The sequence below is a fragment of the Chiloscyllium plagiosum genome, unplaced genomic scaffold (assembly GCF_037043375.1).
Source record: "Chiloscyllium plagiosum isolate Xiang-an unplaced genomic scaffold, Cpla_swu_hap1 HiC_scaffold_25, whole genome shotgun sequence".
NCBI lineage: Eukaryota > Metazoa > Chordata > Chondrichthyes > Orectolobiformes > Hemiscylliidae > Chiloscyllium > Chiloscyllium plagiosum.
Genome location: NW_028270163.1, coordinates 46,222,425 through 46,245,520, shown reverse-complemented (window position 1 = coordinate 46,245,520; position 23,096 = coordinate 46,222,425). Strand labels below are relative to the sequence as shown.

General features: G+C 39.4%; 2 protein-coding genes across 4 annotated transcripts in view; one reads left to right on the top strand and one right to left on the bottom strand.

Annotated features, from left to right (window-relative positions):
- Positions 1-8,536, top strand: part of pgs1 (phosphatidylglycerophosphate synthase 1) — a 55,738-nt gene extending 47,202 nt beyond the window's left edge. For all 3 annotated transcript variants that reach the window (XM_043714925.2, XM_043714926.2, XM_088000691.1), the window contains 3 exons: positions 3,952-4,100; positions 5,860-6,004; positions 8,160-8,536. In XM_043714925.2, the coding sequence (XP_043570860.2) occupies positions 3,952-4,100; positions 5,860-5,979 (269 nt within the window). In that variant the 3' untranslated portion in view covers positions 5,980-6,004; positions 8,160-8,536. The remainder of the gene's footprint in view (positions 1-3,951; positions 4,101-5,859; positions 6,005-8,159) is intronic.
- Positions 8,094-23,096, bottom strand: part of LOC122562216 (dynein axonemal heavy chain 17-like) — a 471,020-nt gene continuing 456,017 nt past the window's right edge. Inside the window, exons 76-80 of the mRNA XM_088000362.1 lie at positions 19,783-19,965; positions 16,014-16,196; positions 10,978-11,121; positions 8,719-8,944; positions 8,094-8,341 (exon numbers count right to left, since the gene is read on the bottom strand). Coding sequence (XP_087856488.1) covers positions 8,094-8,341; positions 8,719-8,944; positions 10,978-11,121; positions 16,014-16,196; positions 19,783-19,965 — 984 coding nt within the window. The remainder of the gene's footprint in view (positions 8,342-8,718; positions 8,945-10,977; positions 11,122-16,013; positions 16,197-19,782; positions 19,966-23,096) is intronic.

Genomic DNA, 23,096 nt, shown 5'->3' with positions numbered 1-23,096 from the left:
CTAAAGCAGGTTGAATCTGAAGGGAGAATGAAAAACTGGAGATGAAATTTCAAAGGGGCAAAAAGGATAAGGAAAGGGAGATGACTTTGGAATTAGAAATACAAAGGAAAAATAAAGTGAGGGTATATGAATATCAGTTTGGAATGGTACAGTTGAAACAGGAGACTGTTGATTTAATATTGGCTCTGGTGGGGAGAATCTGAGTTATAATTTGAAGTCCTGCAAAGAATTTTTAAATTATTTTCTGCAAAAATTTGAGGAATTGGGTATGAAGTCATTCTTGATGCCATTTGAGAAAGTCGTGAGCCAAATGAACTGGGCAAAAGAGCATTGGATACTGCTAATGCAGTGTAAGTTGACAAGTAAAGCACAGGGAATGTATGCTTTACTGTCAGAGGAGAGTTCTTGGGACAATGATGTGAACAAAACTGCACCCATTGGCTACGTACAGGTTAGTGCCTGAAACAAATGGGCAAAGGTTCTGAAATTTTAAGAAGTAATTTGGGCAAACACATTGAATTCAAAAGTGTTATGCAAGTTATTTTGGCAGGTGGCTGAGGATTAGAAGGTGAAACCATGTATAAATCTCTGAAGTTATTATCTCCATGGAATTTGAAAACACTCTACCTTCAATAATAAGAACTAATGTTGAAGGCCAACAGGTTGCAATTGCTAACTAGGTGGCAATAGTCGCTGACGATTGAGTTAATCCATAAAACGAAACTATTTTTCTGTCATCCTCATAAGTTAGAAAGAGATGCTGCCTGATATGCTGAGCCTAGCCAGCATCACTCTAATCTTGACTCTGATCTCCAGCATCTGCAGTCCTCACTTTCGCCTAGGGATAGAAAATGGGTGAATGAAATGAGCACAAGTGGCCAAAATAGCTAATGGATAACTGAGAATGGGCAAAAGACTCTTCCTCAGGTCAGAAAGCAAAATACTGAGGGTGGAGGAGAAAATCAGAAGGTGACATGCTTCCACTATAACAAAATGCCACATTCATTTAGAATGCTGGAAAATGAAAGGAAAACCCGTGAAACTTATTGGAGTACTTAACAGTGGGTCTGAAAAGGAAATTCAGAAGGAAAAGTCCACAAATCAGATTGTATTTTTAAATACAACTAAGAGACTGGAGGTAGACACCGTTGTGAGTGTAGAAAAAGTATGAAGTGGAAGGATAGGTGTGAGATATGCAGAGTTTTTATCTAAAGGGAAGATAACCCCTTTCTCCTCAAAGGAAGAATCCAAGCCCATAACAATTCTAAGAGATACAAAGGCTACTCAAACTCTCTCGCTACAGAAGGATTTAGTTTTCACTCCAGATTTCATTTAAAGTGAAAGTATTGGTAAATGGCATAGATGGAGAATATATCCCTGTTCTATTGAACAAGTTCGATTGGAGTGTCAGTTGTGCTAAGACCAGTGGTAATTGGAGTCGTTAAGAAATGTCCTGTGGATGAAGTTGATTTGCCTATGGGGAATGATTTTGCAGGAACGAAGATCAATTTGATAATCATGCAGAGTCCAGTTGAGACTTGAGAAATAGCACAGTTGCAGGTGTGCTATTTAGGTCCCAGGTATTTTTCAGTCATGTGTGGTTAGTAGGGCAATGGCTAAACAAATCCCATCGTCAGAGGTCATAGTACTACCATGAGCAGATATTAGGGTAGCTGAAACTCGATTTGTGTGCAGTAATTCAAGAGGTGTTGGTCATATCTTAATTAATTGCATTGGTTATAATCTTTCAAGTTTCACTTGATTCTGAAAATCATTCAGCATCTTCCTGTATTGCATCTGACTCTGACCTCTGTTACTATGCACTGTCTCCTGAGTATAGGTCTGAAGGTCTTCCTATAGATACATGACATCTCTTCCTCTTCTCTTCCAAAAAGATCTTCACTGCATTATCAAATTGTTGGTGCTTGCTGTGTCAGATGTTTAATCTCACCCGAAGTCTTGACACCAGACTGAATTTCAGAAAGCCCACCAGTGCTTACCATCTTGATGAAGCTCACCTTTAAGACTTGCAGAGCATTTTATTGCATCCCTGCTGATATGTGTAGCTGATGAAAAGCGCAGGGAGCACTGGCTGCAGACAGAATCATTTAAAACTTTAGGCAACACGCATTTAATTTGCTACATAAACTGCAATGAATGAGTTGATAATTGATATTTAATCATGCGTCCCCTTATTACGACCTCACATGCTTTGTACCTCGGCAAATGGTGATCAGCATACAAGAGGACAAACTGTAACTCTGATCTCTAGGCAGAACTGCCGTGGCTTCTTTATGAATTGGAATTCAAGTAACAGCAGAACCGCCTAACATTTAGCCTATTGCTACACTCAAGTTGTTTATGGGCATTACTTTGGTCCTCTTCAATAAATCTGTCAATAATATGCAATTTCATTAATTTATGTACCTCTATCACATCACCTCTAAATCAATGCTTCTTCAGCTCTGGGGAATCAGTGTGAAAACTGATTGCTATACTCTAGATGCAGTCTGCCCAGAAGTGTAAGGACCGAATATCGTCCTTGACTCTTATTGACCGAATCTTTTAGTTGTTCTAGGATTTGTAAAGAAGAGGCTGCAGAGATTGTAAGTACATTAATTGAAATTTCCAAAATTCCCTAGATTCTGGAAAGGTCACCGCAGGTTGTAAAATGTCAAATATAGCACCTCTGCTAAGAAAGAAGGAAAATCAGTAACTATAGGCTCATCAGCCTACAATCAGTCATTGGGTAAATGCTATAATCCATTATTAAGCAGGCAGTAGCAGGGCAATTAGAAAATCAAAATGTATTCAGGTAGAATCTGAATATCCTCCGTTATTGTATACCTTTGTAGCCAATGTCAAGAAGATTACCATCATCCATTAACCTAATAGCATTCAGAAAAAAATTTCAAGCATGTTTGTAAAGTATAAATTTCTTTTCCAGAGCATCTTTCTCAGGGATCATTAAAAGCATTTCAAAGATCCCTTCAAACATCTTTTCAATGATCCAGTGTCAGATTAATGAACCTGTAGTCCACTAGCTTTGATTGTCTCTGTTTGTACTACCTTGCAGTCTGAGAGTAATATACCTGACACTGTTGAGCCTTTACGTCCTGATTCTAATGCTTTTATGTCCTTGAAGATATAGGCAAATAACTCTTGTCTCATATTTAGTTGTCCTTGGTTGGGGTCATTTAAATCTGGAGATTAATCTAGTTTGAGATTTCCTTTCATATCTGAGATTACATCATTATCTATTTTAATATTTATAGAGTCGCTGTGACATGTACAGCTGGAAGCTGAGCAGCTTGTGCAGGAATATAGACTAATGCAAATTTTGAACCCGGTGTATATTGTCTTTTCATAGCCCTGATTTATTTTATGTATAAATTAGAAAATGAAACAATAGACTATTTCCTGGCAATTTCATAGGCTTATGTAATATTTTTCAGTTTGTTTTAATTGAAATTTTTTTTTATTTGAATGAAGAAACTTTGTCTTGTCCTGTAAGTCAGGTACATTGAGGCTTCAGTTATAGTTGATTTATCTTCCCTCGCAGATTCTGTTATGTATATTAGTTATTAATCTGGGAAGAAAATTGATCCAAACACAGTAAATTATTATGTAAAGTAAGATATTAGCATTTATTGATTAATTCTCTTAAGTAGTCAATTCTAGTGTCATCGTTCTAACTTCTGTGTCACCAATTTATCTAACTCTGTGGCAACTATAAAACAAGCCTAGATAGTTTATATCACTTTGGCTCTGTCCAACAGAAACTAGATGAACTATATAAAGGCTTCTAGTTTCAGTAGAGATTTTTAATTCACATAAAATAATATTTAACTTTTGATGCTGTTAGCCATTACTGTTAGAAGGAATGGTGTGATTGTTCTTTCTCGTCTAATATATAGAGCTGATTTTCATTACTCCCTCTTTTCTCTGTAGGTCTGTGGTATTATCTGTCAGGAAGTAGGTGGCCTTGCCTAACTTTAATTGGTTCTCCTAACTTTGGGTACAGATCGGTGCATAGAGATCTGGAGGCTCAGCTAGCAATTGTCACAGACAACCACAATTTGCAGCAGCAATTACAGCAGGTCAGTAGTGAATTAGTAAACTTAAAAAGAAATGTTCATTTTAGTTTTGTGTTTCACAATCAGAACAGTTACTTACGTCCATTTTACTTTAAGGGACATATTTTTCACTTTCTTGTTCTTGATGCAAAATTTGACAAGTCTGCAATGCTATGGAACTCCCCCATAACTTTAAATCTGAGTAGATTACTTATGAATTTCATAGTGATGTTTCTCAGTTAGAAGGAACCAAGGGCAAAGGCTGGTAAGATATGCTATGATTACAACCATGTGTCTTTCGTATTGTAGTGCAAACTTAATTTGCACCATATAAAAATACTTAGTTGCCAAGTCACACTACTCCTGATATGCTGTCTGTATAAAGTTTTGCAGTGCATTGAAATTTGTAAATTAAATTTCCATTGAAGGAACAGTCTGCAGTACTGCCTACAATAGTGAATATTTTTCTTTAGCTCCTTGTTCAATTTCTCATGAGACAACAAATGAATTTCGATACTGATGCAAAATATACATTTCTTAAATGCCCATGGTTGTCTTAATATTTCAGTGTTCTTTCAAGTGCTGTGTGGGCTATGAGCCCACAGCCACAGGGGCACTTAATGCCAGCTTTAATTATTGAATTTAATTGGCTCTTACCTGTTGTTTACTGCCTTCAGCAGCTGTTTGTAACAAAATTTTTCATCTTCAACAATCTTTTCTGCACAGAGATAAAATTCTTCCAAACTCCCTCTTTAGTTTTTGATGTTACTTCTGAGATATTGAACCCTTATTAATTCCAGAATATAGTCCATTGTGTCAGCATGGGCTCTCAGTATGAGCGTTTCATCTAATACCATTCTCTTGTCTTTACTCTGTAGCCCTGCATATTGTTCATTTTCATAAATCAGTCTCTTTAAAATAAGACTAATAGTTTGCATATATTATAAATAATGGTAACCACAGTGTTAACCTCTGATATCATTCTGAATGTTAATGGGTCATTTCTGTTTAGGTCTTCTCCAGTACTGCTTTTCCATACCCTCTTGGATTATCTTGTTGATCATTCTTTATTTAAGCACAAACAAAATACTTGCTGAGCATCTTGTTTACTCTTTTATTTCCTTCAATAGGTTCAGAGCTCTCATCCGACTGCATTTATCTTTACTGTCTTTTGTTAACATGCTTATAAAAGCTTTTGCTATTGCAACAGCAGCTTTCACTTATATTGCAGTTTAAATGAAGAAAAATACTCCAAGGCCTCATGACTCCATGGTCACGAAAAATGAGTATTGAAATTAACTGGGATAACAAAAGTTTGGCCAAATATGTGCATTTTGAAGGGCATTCTAAGAGGGAGTGGAATGGATGGTCTTGGAGATGGAATTCCTGAGAGTGGAACTTGGGGGGGGGGTGGAGGATCAGAGAAACGTGCAAGAGGCTCATGTTGGGCAAGTTTACGACTGAGGGTTGTCTACAGATACAAGGTGTAGTTGAGACTGTGGTGGGATTTAAAGATAAGGATATGAATTTTACAATTTACAATATTAGGGAACTAGGTGCTGACCTAAATGAGGCTGAATATTATAGTAAAACAGAACTTGGTGCCTGATGAGATACAACTTGTAGAGTTATGATATTTGATCCTTATACTTTTCACATTTTCTGAATCATCATAATCTCTCCTCTAGCTTTGTGAAATATACCTTAATGAATAACTGCATTGCTATCGTAAAATAAAATGAACCCTGTAATTCAGAAAAGTATTTGTACCCACATTTTCTAGGAACAAGAAAATCTGTACTGCCTCTCGAATGAGATTTCAACTATTACATTTGACCAACCAAATAGACATGTGAAGCTCTGGGTGAAATTGGTAACTCCACTAATAAAGAATTTTTTCTGAAATCTAAAGGAATACCATTCCTGTTGTAAGTAATATAGCTTAACTGGATTTTTTTACACCTTTTATAAGCAGGTTTTACTGCGAACTTGATTTCAGAAATTTTGAATTGATACAAAGTCTGGTCTCCATTGGCCTCAGGATTATTGTATTTGAATGGTTGATTTTAGTTATCTGCTATTAAAACTCTCTTCTCAAGCATTATGTTTTTAAGCAAATGGAAGAAAGATCCATATCAAGTAGTTTTTAATGTTTCCTTAACAGCATCTAAAATATTACTGTGGGTTACAACTGAAGGACAGATCACAATGTTTTATTCCAGGAACATTGACTTTCAGGTTGAGTAATTATTGTGATACATTTTCTAACTGTTACATTTTGAAAAAAATATTGAGATAAAATTGTTTGAGATGTACCAGTGCCTCAGAATTCTAACATTTTAAGAAATTTAAGTTTGGGGATATTGGAATAAATCCCAGACAAGAATTTGGTTGCTGGAACTGAAATAAATGTGCAAGAGTGTGATGAAAGAGTATGCGAATATATTCTTTAACTTGCTAATTGTCACAGTCAGTTGTTCGTTATAACCAAATAAGAGTCAAACAATTTGTTTCCTTTAAGGTTCATGGGATCTGTTTGGTGTAAAATTATCGTATGGGCAAAAAAGCAGAGGTGATGTCATCGATGAGGAGTTCTTAGCTATCAAGTTAGGTTGTTGTCGGAGCAAAGGAGATTGAAGGGAGATTTGATGGAGGCATACAAAATTATGACAGTTTTCATTAAGATAGACTAGCAAAGTTGTTTCCATTGGCTGTTATTAAATGGACTGTGGAACCTAAATACAAGGTTTTGGGGAGAAGATATTGGGTGGAGGGGCAAAGGTCTTTTTTTTTTGCAGCGAGTTATGATGATTAGGAATTAACTGATTTCTCATCATAGATGCTAACATTTCCGGTCCAGTCGCCCTTCTTCAGAACTGATGGTAGCTAGGAAAAAGGTTTTTTTAATGCAGAAAATAGGAAGGGGGGTGGGGGACAGGAATAAATGATAGATGCAGAGAGAGCCCAAAGAGAGAGCAAAACAGTTGGAAAGGAGTAGGTGAAGGTAAGCCTAAGAGAATGAATTGCTGCTAATGTGGACTGCCAGAAACTGATGCTGGGTTGTGCATAGTAGCAGTCCATGTGATGACAAGGCCTGGGTATGTGGGGGTGAGGGAGAGCAAGGGGGAAGGTGCCCAAGTCTTAGAATTGTTGAACCTGAATCTATTTTCCTCCACTTGCATGAGAGGACCTTTGAGAACTCTTGCCCTCTTTGGATCTCTGGCAACTGGGACTAATCACCAAACATTTTTATTTAGAATGGATCACAATTGAGAATTGTGAATGGGAATTTCTGATTTTGAGAATCCACCTGATCTCCAACCACCTTGTAAAGCTTAGATGGAAATTCTGTCTTTCACAAGACATTGAGGCATATAATTAAGCTTAACATTGCAAACTTCAGTTCTGTTAAGTACACATTCACCCATCTCCTGTTCAAGTATAAATAACAACAGTAGCTTCTTTTCAGTTACCACTACAGTTTTGTCAGAGCTTAAGGTTAACTCAACAGCATGAAATTTGGGACCTCTTAATATGCGCATGTGAATTTCTCTGCCCTACTTGCCAGTTCCCAGGTGACTAGATGGAATTTCACTATGCTGTCTTTACAATGACTAGCCATGTTATGAATTTTTGTTTACTTATTTAAATTTGGAAATTGTGGACTGAAAAGCACAAAGGAACAAAGTGTAACAATAGTTGGATAATCTTTTAAGCTAATCTTGGCTGGTTTATTTTAATCGTTCAGGAAATGATTTCAGGCTGTCTTGTTAGCTAATTGAAAGAGGAGGAAGGTAAATTTGTAACAAATATTACAAAGTGTCTAAACTTTTCAAAGCTTTCCAAAAACCTCTTCTGTTTAATTTGGCATTATTTCAGCTTGAATAAATCACTTAAATTATTAATTTTAAGCACATATCATTTATTCAGAAGCTTTTTCAACAGACACAATTCAATTATTTTAAATTTGCATCATGACATTTTGAATGAGTTTTTTAAAAGTCTACAGTTTACAATTTAAACTTGTAGTAAAACAGCAACACCTGCAAGGATCCACTTGGCTCGACTTTCTTTTGTTTTCAGGTTAAAAGTCCAAACGTAAGTAGGACCTCGGCTCCGGGTTTTGTACACTGGACACTCGTAAATGTTTTTTGTTTCTTGACGATCTACTGGAATGGCTTTGATGAATACAACTGGCATTCCTGGTGTAAGCTCCTTCAGTCGTGCATCAGTAATGATTCCACTGTTCTTCTCCCAACGCGCACCTTTCAACATATCAAACATTACTGGTAATTAACTGGAAAAAGATTTATCATGTTTTTATAATGAAAATAATGAAGGCTGAGAAAGAATTATCTCTCGTGAAATGCCTATGTATTGAAGGAAACTTTGTAATCAATTTATTTGTATTTTAGAATTCTGTTAATTTGCTAAAATCTAATAAAACAAATTGAAGGTTGGCTGGAGAATTTTATTTTAACATCTATTTGTCTTTACATTTGTGTGGGTAGTTGAACAGATATTTCTTATTTAGCATGTTTTATAGTGACCCATTAGTTGAATAATAAAATGTTTTCACTAGGTGAATCTTTTTGTAAAATTGTTATTCATGGCAGTGATTATTAGTTTTCAAATGTCTTACCTTCCATGTATAGTCCATGGATGTAGGCGCCTTCTCTGGGAGCACTTGTCATATCTTCTCTGTTTTTCTTTGTAACTTCAACAGCTAGACACATTTTGTCAAGTGGCCATTCATTTTTCCTGGCCATGGATTGCATTATAGCTGTGAGGAAAGACTGTGGGTTGAAAAAGCCACCAAGCCACACTGCACTAGGCAAAGCAAAATCCGTACTCCAAGCTTCCAATTCCTGAGAATACAAAGACGTGAGAAAATTGCTACCAAATATTTGTCACTGTATACATTTTTGAATAACTTCAACAAAATAAATTGTGAAAAAGTGCACCAAATATGATAGAATATATTTATAGGACAATCTGTTACAAAGCAAAGTACAAGCTCTTAGTCATGTGCCAGTTACATTTGTTTTACATGATGCTTAATCTTAAGGCATTGTAAAGGGTGTGAAGTCATCTGACCAGATTACTCCTGAGTAATGCTAAGACCTTAACCTGGAATTAATGTGATGCAAGTTTATAACATGTTGAAAGGACAAGGTTTTGATTGTATAGTTGAGCTGTTTCATTAAATATTGTAGGCAGGACCAGATTTCTCTCATAAGTTATGTAAAAGAAAAACTAGGTTGTTCATTGAGATTATTATTTTCCCAAAGATTAATCAACCTGTAGAAATGTGTGCTAGCTTGTGTGGTTAATGCTGATTTAATGCAAGTGAGAGTGGATGTGTTTCTTGGAATAGAGTACACCTTGGTCCCTTGCCATATTCAATGGGTTGGTCTGCTAAACACATTTTGATTGCTTGTGGAAGTCTGAAATTAATGTTTTATCTTGGGATTTTGTCTCATTTTTCGTTTTTTCTGGAAGATTCTCTCCCACCAGTATGACATCCCATTGTAAGGGCAGACTGGAAGAACTAACTAAGTTCTTTCTTTTCTGTCATTTTTCATATCTTTGTAACAGTGGCACTTTTGCTCAGTGATAGCACCCTTAGTTTCTGAATCAAGTTGTGTTCAAGGACACCAGCTGATAACGTAGACTTGTTGAAGATGACATCTTCAAAAAGTTAATCATGTTTGAAATAAAAGTGGAAACTTCAATGGCATTGGTTTCCTTCAAACTTGTGTGATGCCAGGAGCCTGTGTCTGCTAGCTCATTCAGTTAGCAAAATATTTTGTGGCCGTATTCAAAGAGGAGCATTTATTTCCCAGCTAGCTTCACAGAAAAACATTAGTTAATCTTTTAGCTCATGTTTGTTTGTGGAGCTTTGCTGTTCATGTTCACTTACAAATGACAGTGAATGTAGCTAATGCTATGACACATTTTGGGATGTCCTGAGTATGTGAAAGACTCTGCCTAAACACGCATGTTCTTTCTCTACTTATATTTAGGACCACAAACTCTAATAATAAAATACTATTTTGCATATTGTTACCTTTGTTTGCTAGTTTGTGTTTTTTTGTTAAGAGTTATTGCCTGTCTAAGAATTTTAATTCAAATTTATATTTTTAGCATTTCAAAACAGTTAAAGTCCAACATTTGAAGTGTACTTACTTACTGTGGAAACAGCCAGTTTGCAGTGAGAATTTAGTCGGTAAACAATGACGAGTTAATTTGTTTTTGATAGGATCAGTTGAAGGAATGTTGACTAGAATTTCCAGCTTCTCTCAAAGATACCACGGAAATTCTCATATCCACTTAAACAGGCAGTCAAGATTCTTGATTAATGATTGATCTGCAAAATGACACCTACCCAGTGTCCCCGCTGTGTGCCACTAAGACATAACATTCATTTAAAATTTTCCTTGCTCGTACGAGCAGGTTTAGTATCCTCCCTGGTAGTTTTCAGATTGCAGTACAGATATGTACAGTTTGTAAAGAACACTGATCCTATTGTCTATTAGCAGTACCATAGGAGACAAAGTTCTTGACTGTTACTGTTTAGAAGCAGATTATTTTTGTGCTGTACAAACTAGAGGAAATTCAGATTCAGTACCAACCTCTGAAGCCTCGAAACAATGGTATAATTCATCAGATGTCTAGGTTGGCAGATGTTCGTTTATTTAACTTAGTACAAGCCACGTATAAAATCAAAAATCATTTTGGAAATGACTGAAGATGGTACTTTCAAAACTCAAACTTGATATAGTATCTTATGACATCAATGTTAGAGAAATACTTTAAGAACACTAAAACATTGTACATAATTGTGATATTCAAAGTACGAATAATGAAATGAACATGCAGTTAAGCTACTGTGGCTCACCCTGATGCGAAGGAGAAGATCACTAAACCAAGCACCTAAGCTAAAAAGCGATGGATAAGCTAGGGCTGCCCACGTTGCTGGAACTGTGTCGAAAAATAAGGCATTTGAAATCTCTTCCATATCAGCTGTGATGGTTAATTCTCCCTGAAAATCAGCATAGGTATAAAATTTGTTACTGAAATCCTGACTTCAAAGATTTTGTTTTACTTTAGAAAAGAGTAAAAAATCGAAAGTGTCCCCTATGGTATTTATTTAAAGATTTTCCAATATGCATTAGGTTGAGGTGTGACCTTATAGGAGTTTATAAAATAATGATGGGTCTGGATAGGGTGGATAGCCAAGGCCTTTTCCCCAAGGTAGGGGAGTCCAAAACCAGAGGCCTTAGCTGAGAGGGTAAAGATTGAAGAGGGACCTAAGGGACAACTTTTTCATGCAAGTAGTGGTGCATGTATTGAAGGAAGTCGGGGAGGCTGGTACAATTACAACATTTAGATTAGATTCTCTACAGTGTGGAAACAAGCCCTTCGGCCCAACAAGCCCACACCGACCTGCCGAAGAGTAACCAACTCTTTTGATTACTCTGGGTAACCAAGCCAGAACCATTTCCCTCTGACTAATGCACCTAACACTATGGGCAATTTAGCATGGCCAATTCATCTGACCTGCACATCTTTGGACCATGGGAGGAAACTGGAGCACCCGGAGGAAACCCACGCAGACACGGGATAACTCCACACAGACAGTCGCCCGATGCTGGAACCGAATCTGGGTCCCTTGTGCTGTGAGGCCACAGAGCCACCGTGCCACCCCCAAATGATGGGTATATGAATAGGAAGGTTTAGAGGGATATGGACCAAATACTAGCAGATGAGACCAGATTAGTTTAGGTTATCTAGTCGGCATAGATGAATTGAACTGAAGGGTCTATTTCCAATTTCTGGATTAGTGGTGCTGGAAGAGCACAGCAGTTCAGGCAGCATCCAAGGAGCTTTGAAATCGACGTTTCGGACAAAAGCCCATCAGGAATAAAGGCAGTGAGCCTGAAGCGTGGAGAGATGAACTAGAGGAGGGTGGGGGTGGGGAGAAAGTAGCATAGAGTACAATAGGTGAGTGGGGGAGGGGATGAAGGTGATAGGTCAGGGGGGAGAGGGGGGGAGTGAATGGGTGGAAAAGGAGATAGGCAGGTAGGACAAGTCATGGGGACAGTGCTGAGCTGGAAGTTTGGAACTAGGGTGAGGTGGGGGGAAGGGGAAAAGAGGAAACTATTGAAGTCCACATTGATGCCCTGGGGTTGAAGTGTTCCGAGGCGGAAGATGAGGCGTTCTTCCTCCAGGCATCTGGTGGTGAGGGAGCGGCGGTGAAGGAGGCCCAGGACCTCCATGTCCTCAGCAGAGTGGGAGGGGGAGATGAAATGTTGGGCCACGGGACAGTGTGGTTGATTGGTGCGGGTGTACCAGAGATGTTCCTTAAAGCGCTCTGCTAGGAGGCGCCCAGTCTCCCCAATGTAGAGGAGACCGCATCGGGAGCAATGGATACAATAAATGATATTAGTGGATGTGCAAGTAAAACTTTGATGGATGTGGAAGGCTTCTTTAGGGCCTTGGATAGAGGTGAGGGAGGAGGTGTGGGCGCAGGTTTTACAGTTCCTGCGGTGGCAGGGGAAAATGCCAGGATGGGAGGGTGGGTTGTAGGGGGGGGGGGCGTGGACCTGACCAGGTAGTCACGGAGGGAACGGTCTTTGCGGAAAGGGGTGGGGAGGGAAATATATTCCTGGTGGTGGGGTCTGTTTGGAGGTGGCGGAAATGTCGGCGGATGATTTGGTTTATGCGAAGGTTGGTAGGGTGGAAGCTGAGCACCAGGGGCGTTCTGTCCTTGTTACGGTTGGAGTTGTCGGTCGTCGGAGTTGTCGGAGATGGTGAGGTCCAGGAAGGGGAGAGAGGTGTCAGAGATGGTCCAGGGTCTATTTCCAAGTTGTACAGCTCTATGACTCATAATAACAAAACCATCTCTGAATGAACTACATTGATCAACTCACCTATTAGGTTACTCAACCAGTTTCAAGGTCTACGTTCTTATTTTACCAACTCATTACAAAAATAAGGGGTAAATCTGGAGCTGCTGAAATTTGCAATTGTATAGTTTCTGGTTCAGCCTTTGTGTTGCCCCATGCTGTTAAGGATGCTAGTGCAGGTGAGCTGTATATTGTCTGAAAACTTTAACTTAGGGCAGATTGTGATATCAAAACAGCATCTCAGGCTGACGACACTGTTCTGCGACCTGAAACATTAGCTCTGATTTCTCTTCAACAGATGCTGCCAGACCTGTTGAGTTTTACAGCAATCTCTATTTTTGCTTCTGATTTACAGCATCTGCAGTTCTTTTGATTTTTACATTTTTTGTCAATTTTGATCACATAGATCCAGTGATGATCAAACCTAAATATTCCTTCAGAGCCATCAGTTGGCCACTTGACAGATAAAATGGCCACCGGACCACAATGTGGAGAGAGACAGCAGACCAAATACAGACATGGCCTGGGGCCACCAGAATGTCAGCACAATAAACTAATCAACTAGGTTGTGAGTACAAGGTGGGTGGGGGAAAAATTACACATGAGTAGCGTACACTGTCCACCGAAGTGTCTGGGTCCAGCCAACACCTTTAATAGAACTCTAACAGTGATACAGACTCAATACAAAGCGCTAATAGCCAGGGCTGCAGTAATCGTCCTTTTCATGAAGAGCGATTAGCACCCATTACTACAGCAATGCCTTCAGTGCAGACATTGAAACTGACAACGACTGCAATGAAATTAACAAAGGCTGCGCTGGGACTGACTGCACTGAAACTATCAATGATTCTGCAATGTTTACAATAAACAAACTATGCTACAGAGACAATAACCTCATCACAGCTACTATATTAAAAAAATGTATAAAAGTCTATTGACATATGCTCCGGGTTGAGAGAAGACTCACAGTTGACCACAGTGTGTTGGTGTCTTTCTCTCCCCAGAGCTCCGGTATTTCTTTGTTCGGTAAACTCTGTCACTGAACCCCGACTCTGTCTCTGAGACTGGTGATTTTCCCCATAACAAACTCCTTGTCTTGCATGATTTAAAAGGGCCAGGCACCCAACTTAAACAAATGCTTGGTAATACAGAACCTAAGCATTGCTAAAACAAGACAGATATGAATTTTACACTTTTCAGAACGAAGACATAGGAAACTGACTGGAAAAAAAAGGCATCATTTTATAAGATATGAAAGGAGGGTGCTGATTGGATTGTGATGGAGTAAGATTCTGATTGGAGGGAACGTAAGCCCTTCCTGAAGAAGGGCTTATGCCCGAAACGTCGATTCTCCTGTTCCCTGGATGCTGCCTGACCTGCTGCGCTTTTCCAGCAACACATTTCCAGCTAAGATTCTGATTGGTCAGGGCATGGCTATGGGAGATGCAGCAGTATTTGACTATTTCCATGACCCTTTTTTAATATGGTCTGTCAATAGTTGGGATTACAACCTATATACTTGGTGTCACACCAGTACTGAATTCAGATTAAGTTATTCATTTGTGTGGTAAGTAAAACATCTTTGTGGAAGCATTTATATCATCTGGATTGGGCTAAGATTGGTTGGTCACTGAACCATATTCACACGTAGTTGCAGATGTTCTTTATCAACAGACCAAATGTTTAGTGCATAAAAAAAATCTATATTTGTCAGTTAGAAAGACCTTGACAATAACAGCAAATCAAAGTTTCACCTGTTTCCCACACTTTTTTCACAGATATCAGTTCCAGAGATATATCGTTCTCACCTCAACTCTTCAAACATTTGCTTAACTGACTCTTCCCAGTTTCTTTTCCTTGGACTGTAGAGCCAGCTTCACAATTCTGACAGCCTAAACTTTTTCAGTTTTAACAACTTGAGGACTTCTAGACAAGTTCTCTTAGCTTGAACATTCATAAACTAACATTACTTTGGCAAACTAGAACTTGATCCTCCTAAAAGTAAGCTGTTCTTCCTTCTGAACTAGAGTCAAAAGTTAAATTAACAGCTTCTGGTCTGATGCAAATGCAGCTGAAACTTTCCTGCAATTTGACATTGTTCTTCATTTCTTGCTGGGTCTTCCAAAACCACTTTTACTAAAAATACAAGTGTAGAATCCTTTGCAATGGAATTGGGGTGGGGGAGTGGTGTGTGGAGGTGAAAAGAGACTACAAATGGTTTTTATGGGAGGAGCTGCCCTATAATAAGTTTAGATGCCCAGTTTGAATAATAATAGTGAGTGAGTGAAAGAATAGGTTGATGGGTAGGTGGTGGGTGAGATGCTAGGGTCATTAGGCTGGTAGGTGATTAAGATGAAGAGGGTGATAGTTAGCAGGCAGGTAATTGAGGTGGTAGGTACAAGAGGTGACGTGTAGGATTGCAGGTGGGTGGTTAAGTGGCAAGTAGGTGAGATAGTAGATGTATAAGGTGACAGAAGAAGGAAGAGAGGGCAGTGGTTGGGGCAGTTGCAGTTTGGAGATAAAGGTGAGTGATTTGGCTAATTCCAGAACTTTTCTCCCAGAGTTTTACTGAGTTTTTTCTGTCTCATATTTCCTGGACAACCATTCAGTACAGCTGAACTGTCTGAAGTCTTCAGCTGTAACTCAGAAATATTTGTGGAGAAACCCAAAGTAGCAGGGGAATTGATCAATGGACATTGAAATTTGCAGTTGAGTCAGCACATCAGGACTTCCACAAGGTTCAGATAACCATTTCTGATTGCACATCTGATCCTTGATGATCTAGATTTCTTTTCAAACTTACAAAATAAGAAGTGTAACTGTATACACATGCCCAGGTCAAAAACAGCTGGGATGAATGAAGTCTGGAAACTTGCCTTTGGAAAGTTTAGTATGGAGTTCATGTGGTTTAAAAACAACTTACCCATTGGTTATGATATTAAAATTCAAAGCACCAGCTCCCTCCCCCAGTGCCATGAGCAAATAGCAAAATAGTGAAGTCAAATATTTTAAAGTATGTCCAAACCTTTAATCCCAGATTCAGCTCCTTCAACGACCGTTTTATCTCTGCAGTCAAAATGTTTGTTCTTTCACATTCCTGGAAAGCTACTACTACATAAGGTGTCCGTTCTTCCACTTTGCCCATGATCTCATGCATATTAAAACTTTCTGGCAGTTTTTCCAGGATTTCATCCAAAACTGACTTAACCTGAATATCAAAGTATTATTAAGTTCCATTATTGCTAAAATGTTACAATGTTAAAGAAAAATAATATTGTCATTGACGTTATACAAATTCTAATACATACTAAATTTCTCTTAGTGAAATCAAACTGTATTTACATAATGCGCATACATTTCAAAGCGCAGCAGCTGACAGAAATGGAAGCTAAATGAAAAACACAGAAGCTAGGAAGAGTAAGCCATTTGACCCTTCAAGCATGCTGGACTATTCAATATGATCATGCTGATCCGCTATCTCAACACTATATTTCTGCTTTGTCTCCATCCAAACGTGTAATTTGATGCCTATAATGTAAGAAACTATATCATCTCCCTTACTAATCAAGCTAACCTACCATCTTTTCCTCTTTGCCTGTTCTACCCAAATATTGAATAACCCTGTATGTTGGTTGCATTGCAGCCATGTCTCTGCAATTGCAACTGTATCATAATTGTGTATATCTGTTTGCACTGTTAATTAATCGATTTTATTGCAATTGCTCCATGTATTAAGACACAATATACTGAGCTCAACAGTCCTATCGCTCTGTTTTATACTGTGCTCACTATTCTTCATCCTCGTTTTATGTTGGGTTCACTGCTGTCCTGACAGGCTCCCTAATACCAAGACAGGTATCTTTTTTTCCTTCTTCATTAATTTATGGAATGAGGGTGTCTGGCTGGACATTATTGCCCAGAGGGCAGTTGAAAGTCAACCACATTGCTGTGGGTCTGGTGTCACGTGTAGCCCAGTCCAGGTAAGGATGGCAGTTTGCTTCCCGAAAGAAGCTTGGTTGAAACAGATGGTTTTTCTGACAATGAGGATTTCATGGTCATCATTAGACTTCTTTTATCCAGATATTTATTGAATTCAAATTCCATCCTCTACTGTGGTGGGATTTAAAGCTGGGTTCCCAGAACTTCTCTGGATCTCTGAATTACAAGTCAAGTAATAATAACACTTAGCCATTGCCTCCCCGCCTATAAACAGATGAAAATCATTGTCTTTTTCTTTCATATAATATGGGCTTTGCTGATAGGGCATTATTTATTGCCTATCCATAGGTGTCAGAAGGTAGCCAGTTAGAAGCAAGTTGAAGGAGGATATTGCACAGGAAGCAAGAGCCAGGGGACCAAAGAAAATTGCCATGTTCTGCTGTAGGAACGATAGTCTTCGCCTCGTGAGCCTTTTAATCATTCATTCAATGGCAGCTGACTTATATCAGCTCTATTTACCCAACTTGGTTCCATATTAATTCATGTCTTTACATAATCTCTATGAACATTTTAATTCAACCACCATCCTCAGCCTTTATTCTAGGTCATCTCTATACTTTGTGTGAAGAATGAGTAGCCTTGCTCTAATTTTAAAATGGTGCCTTTGTAGTTTGGATTTCACCATGAGAGAAAATGGTTTCATTAATCATTTAACAATTTCATTTGGATCACCAGAAATTTCTTTATCCAGACAGGAGTGAGACTGGGATTCACTACCGCACAAAGCGGCATTCCAACCGCAACTCTATCAACAAACACATCGAGTTAAACCCCATCTACCATCCCCAGAGAAAAAGAACATGAAATGACATCACCAATGTGAGGAAACCCAAACACATAAATAGAAAGCAAGAATCAGCAGCAGTGCTTCGCTTGAAGGTCCACTGAAGATGTTACCTAGTAGGGTGACGAAACATCTGGAAATGAACTTTCCAGCTCAGCGAGCAAACCTACATTCAGAACCTCTTATAATTCAAATGAATCTGCAATGTGCCCCTCCCATGTTCAACACACGTTTCCATTGATACCAAAACTCAGTATTTCAGATGGGATCTAACCAAGGCTCTATTCATAAAGTCATAGAGATGTACAGCATGGAAACAGACCCTTCGGTCCAACCTGTCCATGCAGACCAGATCCCAACCCAATCTAGTCCAACTTGCCACCACCCGGCCAATATCCTTCCAAACCCTTCCTATTCGTATACCCATCCAAAATGCCTCTTAAATGTTGCAATTGTACCAGCCTCCACCACATCCTCTGGCACCTCATTCCATACACATACCACCCTCTGCATGAAAACGTTGCCCCTTAGGTCTCTTATATACCTTTCCTCTCTCACCCTAAACCTATGCCCTCTAGTTCTGGACACCCAGACCCCAGGGAAAAGACTTTGCCTATTTATCCTATCCATACCCCTCATCATTTTGTAAACGTCTATAAGGTCACCCCTCAGCCTCCGACGCTCCAGGGAAAACAGCCCCAGCCTGTTCAGCCTCTCCCTGTAGCTCAGAACCTCCAACCCTGGCAACATTCTTGTACATCTTTTCTGAACCTTTTCAAGTTTGACAACATCTTTCCGATAGGAAGGAGACCAGAATTGCACACAATATTCCAATAGTGGTCTAACCAATGTCCTGTACAGCCACAACATGACCTCCCAACTCCTGTACTCAATACTCTAACCAATAAAGGAAAGCATACCAAACGCCTTCTTCACTATCCTATCTACCTGCGACTCCACTTTCAAGGAGCTATGAACCTGCACTCCAAGGTCTCTTTGTTCAGCAACACTCCCTAGGACCTTACCATTAAGTATATAAGTCCTGCTAAGATTTGCTTTCCCAAAATGCAGCACCTCACATTTATCTGAATTAAACTCCATCTGCCACTTCTCAGCCCATTGGCCCATCTGGTCCAGATCCTGTTGTAATCTGAGGTAACCCTCTTCGCTGTCCACTACACCTCAATTTTGGTGTCATCTGCAAACTTATTAACTGTACCTCTTATGCTCGCATCCAAATCATTTATGTAAATGACAAAAAGTAGAGGGCCCAGCACCAATCCTTGTGGCACTCCACTGGTCACAGTCCTCCGTCTGAAAAACAACCCTCCACCACCACCCTCTGTCTTCTACCTTTGAGCCAGTTCTGTATCCAAATGGCTAGTTCTCCCTGTATTCCGTGAGATCTAACCTTGCTAATCAGTCTCCCATGGGGAACCTTGTCGAACGCCTTACTGAAGTCCATATATATCACATCTAGTCCTGTGCTCTCATCAATCCTCTTTGTTACTTCTTCAAAAAACTCAATCAAGTTTGTGAGATATGATTTCCCATACACAAAGCTATGTTGACTGTCTCTAATCAGTCCTTGCCTTTCCAAATACATGTACATCCTTGTCCCTCAGGATTCCTTCCAACAACTTGCCCACTACTGAGGTCAGGCTCACCGGTCTATAGTTCCCTGGCTTGTCTTTACCACCCTTTTTAAATTAAATTCTTTTATGAAAAGCGTAATGTTTTAGGACATGGCTTTTAAAATACAGTCATTTTCTGCTAAAATGTGCATCTTTTCAATGCAAAGTGACTTCAACATGATTGAAAAATTTAGACCATTATTTGTGGAACGCAAACATTCCTTGCCTGTATTGGCTATAATCGATTCCAGACCTATTTTCTTATAATGGGAGATCACACAAGGACGGGACTTTCACGTTATATCAGAACCAAATTTGTAATATGTCTCTGAAGTTATGTACATTAGGCTTAAAGTCAGAATCAGAAAAAATCATACCTTTTCCTCCCTCGTTACTCCACCACCACTTTCTGCAGCAGATTCTTTTGGTTGCAACTCAAGGACTGTGCGAAACAACTTTTCAGAAATCACCGTCAGAAATCCAATTTCTGCATTTGGGTGCAGGCCATATAAGTATGGGCTCTCAGGAGGCAACATCTCATTCACATAATCATGATAGCCCTTTAAACAAGAAAATTGCAATTTATACCATTTATTTTTGTAGACAAATATAAGTATGTTGGAGGTCATTTTGCCTCCAGCAGCAGATGGAATTGAGTCAGAGTAAAAACTCAAACAGGAACTCAACCAGGTGGGTGGGTTGAAGGAAGGTTGTATTGGCGACGGGATGGTAGCACAGTGGAAATGTCACTGAATCAGTAAATCTGGAGACTCAGGTTCAAATCCCATCATAGCAGGAATTCAATTAATGAATCTAGAATTAACAAAAAAAACTACAATACTGCTGCCCACATGAAACCATTGTTGCAAATATCTAATTGGTTCACTGAAGTTCTGCGGGAAGGACATCTGCTGCCCTTGTCAATTTGTGATTCTAGACCCACAGCAATGTGGTTGAGTGTCTCTGGATTGCCAACATTGCAATGCTTTCCTGATTAATAACTAGAGGTTCTGCCAAAACTGGAAGACCCACAGATTAGTCAATTAACAGCCTGACATAGTTATTCTCATTGTATTGTACGTTACAGACAATATCGCAGGCATCGTCATTTCAGGACATATCCTGTATCACTAAAAGGATAGATTCACCAGAGGTCGTGGCACGGTGGTGTACAGTCAGGAAGGAGTGGCCCTGGGAGTTCTCACCATTGACTCCAGACTCTATGAAATATCAAGGCAAGAACTTAAAGATGGGTCTTTGATCTGCTATTTATCACTTACCAATCCCTTCCACCCACTCAGCCAGTTAGTGATCTGAACACCTTTTGGAAGAAGTACGAAGAGTGGCAAAGCTGAAGAAGTTTGAGATGACATGAATGTGGGAGTGTCAGCCTCTGCAAATTTCCAATAGGCTTAATGTTGTCTCAGCTTGTTTGGATGAGTACAGAGGCTGCAGCATGGATGAGCAGCCTAACCATAACACCAATATAGCGCAGATTGAAATTGATGGGTACAATATTGTTGGTGTCACAGAGATGTGGCTGCAAGGGGATCAGGGCTAGAAACTAAATATTCAAAGATATTCGGATATCTAAAGGACAGACAGTTGGGCAGGGTTGCCTTGATAGTGAGAAATAAAATTAATCAATAGCCAAAAGTGGTATAGAGTCAGAAGGTGTAGAATCTGTGTGGGTAAACTTGAGAAACTGCAAAAGGAAAAAGACCAAGATGGGAGTACTATACAGACCTCCTAGCAGTATGTGAGGAAGAAAATAAATCAAGAGATAGTGAAGACATATAAGAAAGGCACGGTTATAATAATCATGGGAGACTTCAATATGCAGGTGGACTGGGAAAGCCAGGTTGGGAGCAGATTTCAAGACAAGGAATTTATGGAATGTCTACAAGATGGCTTTTTTGGAGCATATTGTTGGAGAGCCCACTAGATTTGGCGATGTGTATTAAAACAGACTTGATTGGGTCAGTGACCATAATATGATTTGACCACTATCCTTCAGTTTGAGAGGGAGAAGCTGGAATCAGAAGTAATGTTGTTACAATTGAGTAAAGGTACAAAAACATGAAGTGGGAACTGGCCAGAGTTGATTGGAAGGGGAGCCGAGCAGGGAAGACCGTGGAACAACAATGGCAGGAGTTTCTGGGGGTAATTTGGGAGACACAGCAGGCAGAAGAAACATATGAAGGCAAAGATGAGGCAACTATGGCTGACAGGGGAAGTCAGGGACAGCATAAAAGCAAAAGAAAAACACACGTGAAGATGAGTGGGAGGCCAGAGAATTGGGAAGCCTTTACAAACTAAACAGGATAAGTTAAAAAAAAGCAATAGCAGGGAGAAGATGAATTGAGAGTAAGCTAGCTAGTGATATAAAAGAAGGTTGCAAGAGTTTTTTTGTATATACAAAATGTAAGAGAGGCAAGATTGGATATTGGACCACTGGAACATGGGGCTGGAGAAAATGCAGTAGGGAACAAAGAAATGGTGGAGGAACTGAATAGGTACTTTTCACAGTGGAAGAAACAGGTAACATCATAGAACTTCATAAAAGTTAGGGGGTAGAGGTGAGTCTAGTGGCCATCACTAAGGAGAAAGTGATGGGAAAGCTAAAAAGTCTGAAGGTGGATACCTTACCTGGATCCAGAGTTCTGAAGTCAATAGCTGAGGAGATTGGAGAGGCATTGGTAGCAATCTTTTAGGAATCACTGGAGTCAGGGAGGGTTACACATAGGCCAGACCAAGTAAGGATGACAGTTTCCTTCCCTAAAGGCCATTTCTAACAATTGGCAATGGATTCATGGTCATCATTCGACTCTTCATTCCAGATTTTTAAATTGAGTTCAAATTCCATCATCTGCCATGGCAAGATCCAAACCTGGGTCCCCAAAACAGTACCTGAGTCTCCAGATTAACAGTGCAGCAATAATACCACTAGGCCATTGTTTCTGTATTTGACACAAATATAGGTGGAGGGACAGGTAGTGTTGAGGAAGCGGGGAGGCTGAAAAAGGACTTGGACAACTAGGAGAGAGAACAAAGAAGTGGCATATGGAATACAATGTGGGAAAGTGTGAGGATTATGCACTTTAGTAGGAAGAATAGAGGCGTAGACTATTTTCAAAATGGGAAAGGCTTTGTAAATCTGAAGCACAAAGGGACTTGACTCTAGTTAAGGACTAGTTAACTAGTTAACCTTGTAAGGTTAATATGCAAGTAGGAAGGCTAATACAATGTTGGCATTCATTTCAACATTGGGTCCTGTACCTAAGGAAAGATGTGGTGGTATGGGAGGGATTCCAAAGGAGGTTTGCAAGAATTATCCCTGGGATGAAGGGCTTGTCATATAAAGTATGGTTGAAGACTAGGGTCTGTACTCAATGGAGTTTATAAGGATGAGAGGGATATCTCAATGAAACTTAACAGAATACTGAGAGGCCTGAATAGTGTGGACGTGGAGAAGATGTTTTCAATCACCGAAGAGACTAGGAGTGGAGTACACAATCTCAGAGTGAAGGAACGGCCCTTTAGAACTAGCACGAGAAGGCATTTCTTCATCCAGTGGATAGTTAATGTGTGGAACTCATTGCTGCAGAGGGCTGAGGCCAAGTCATTGAATGTATTTAAGACAGAGATAGATAGGTTCTTGATTGGTAATGGGATCAAGGATAAAAGGCTG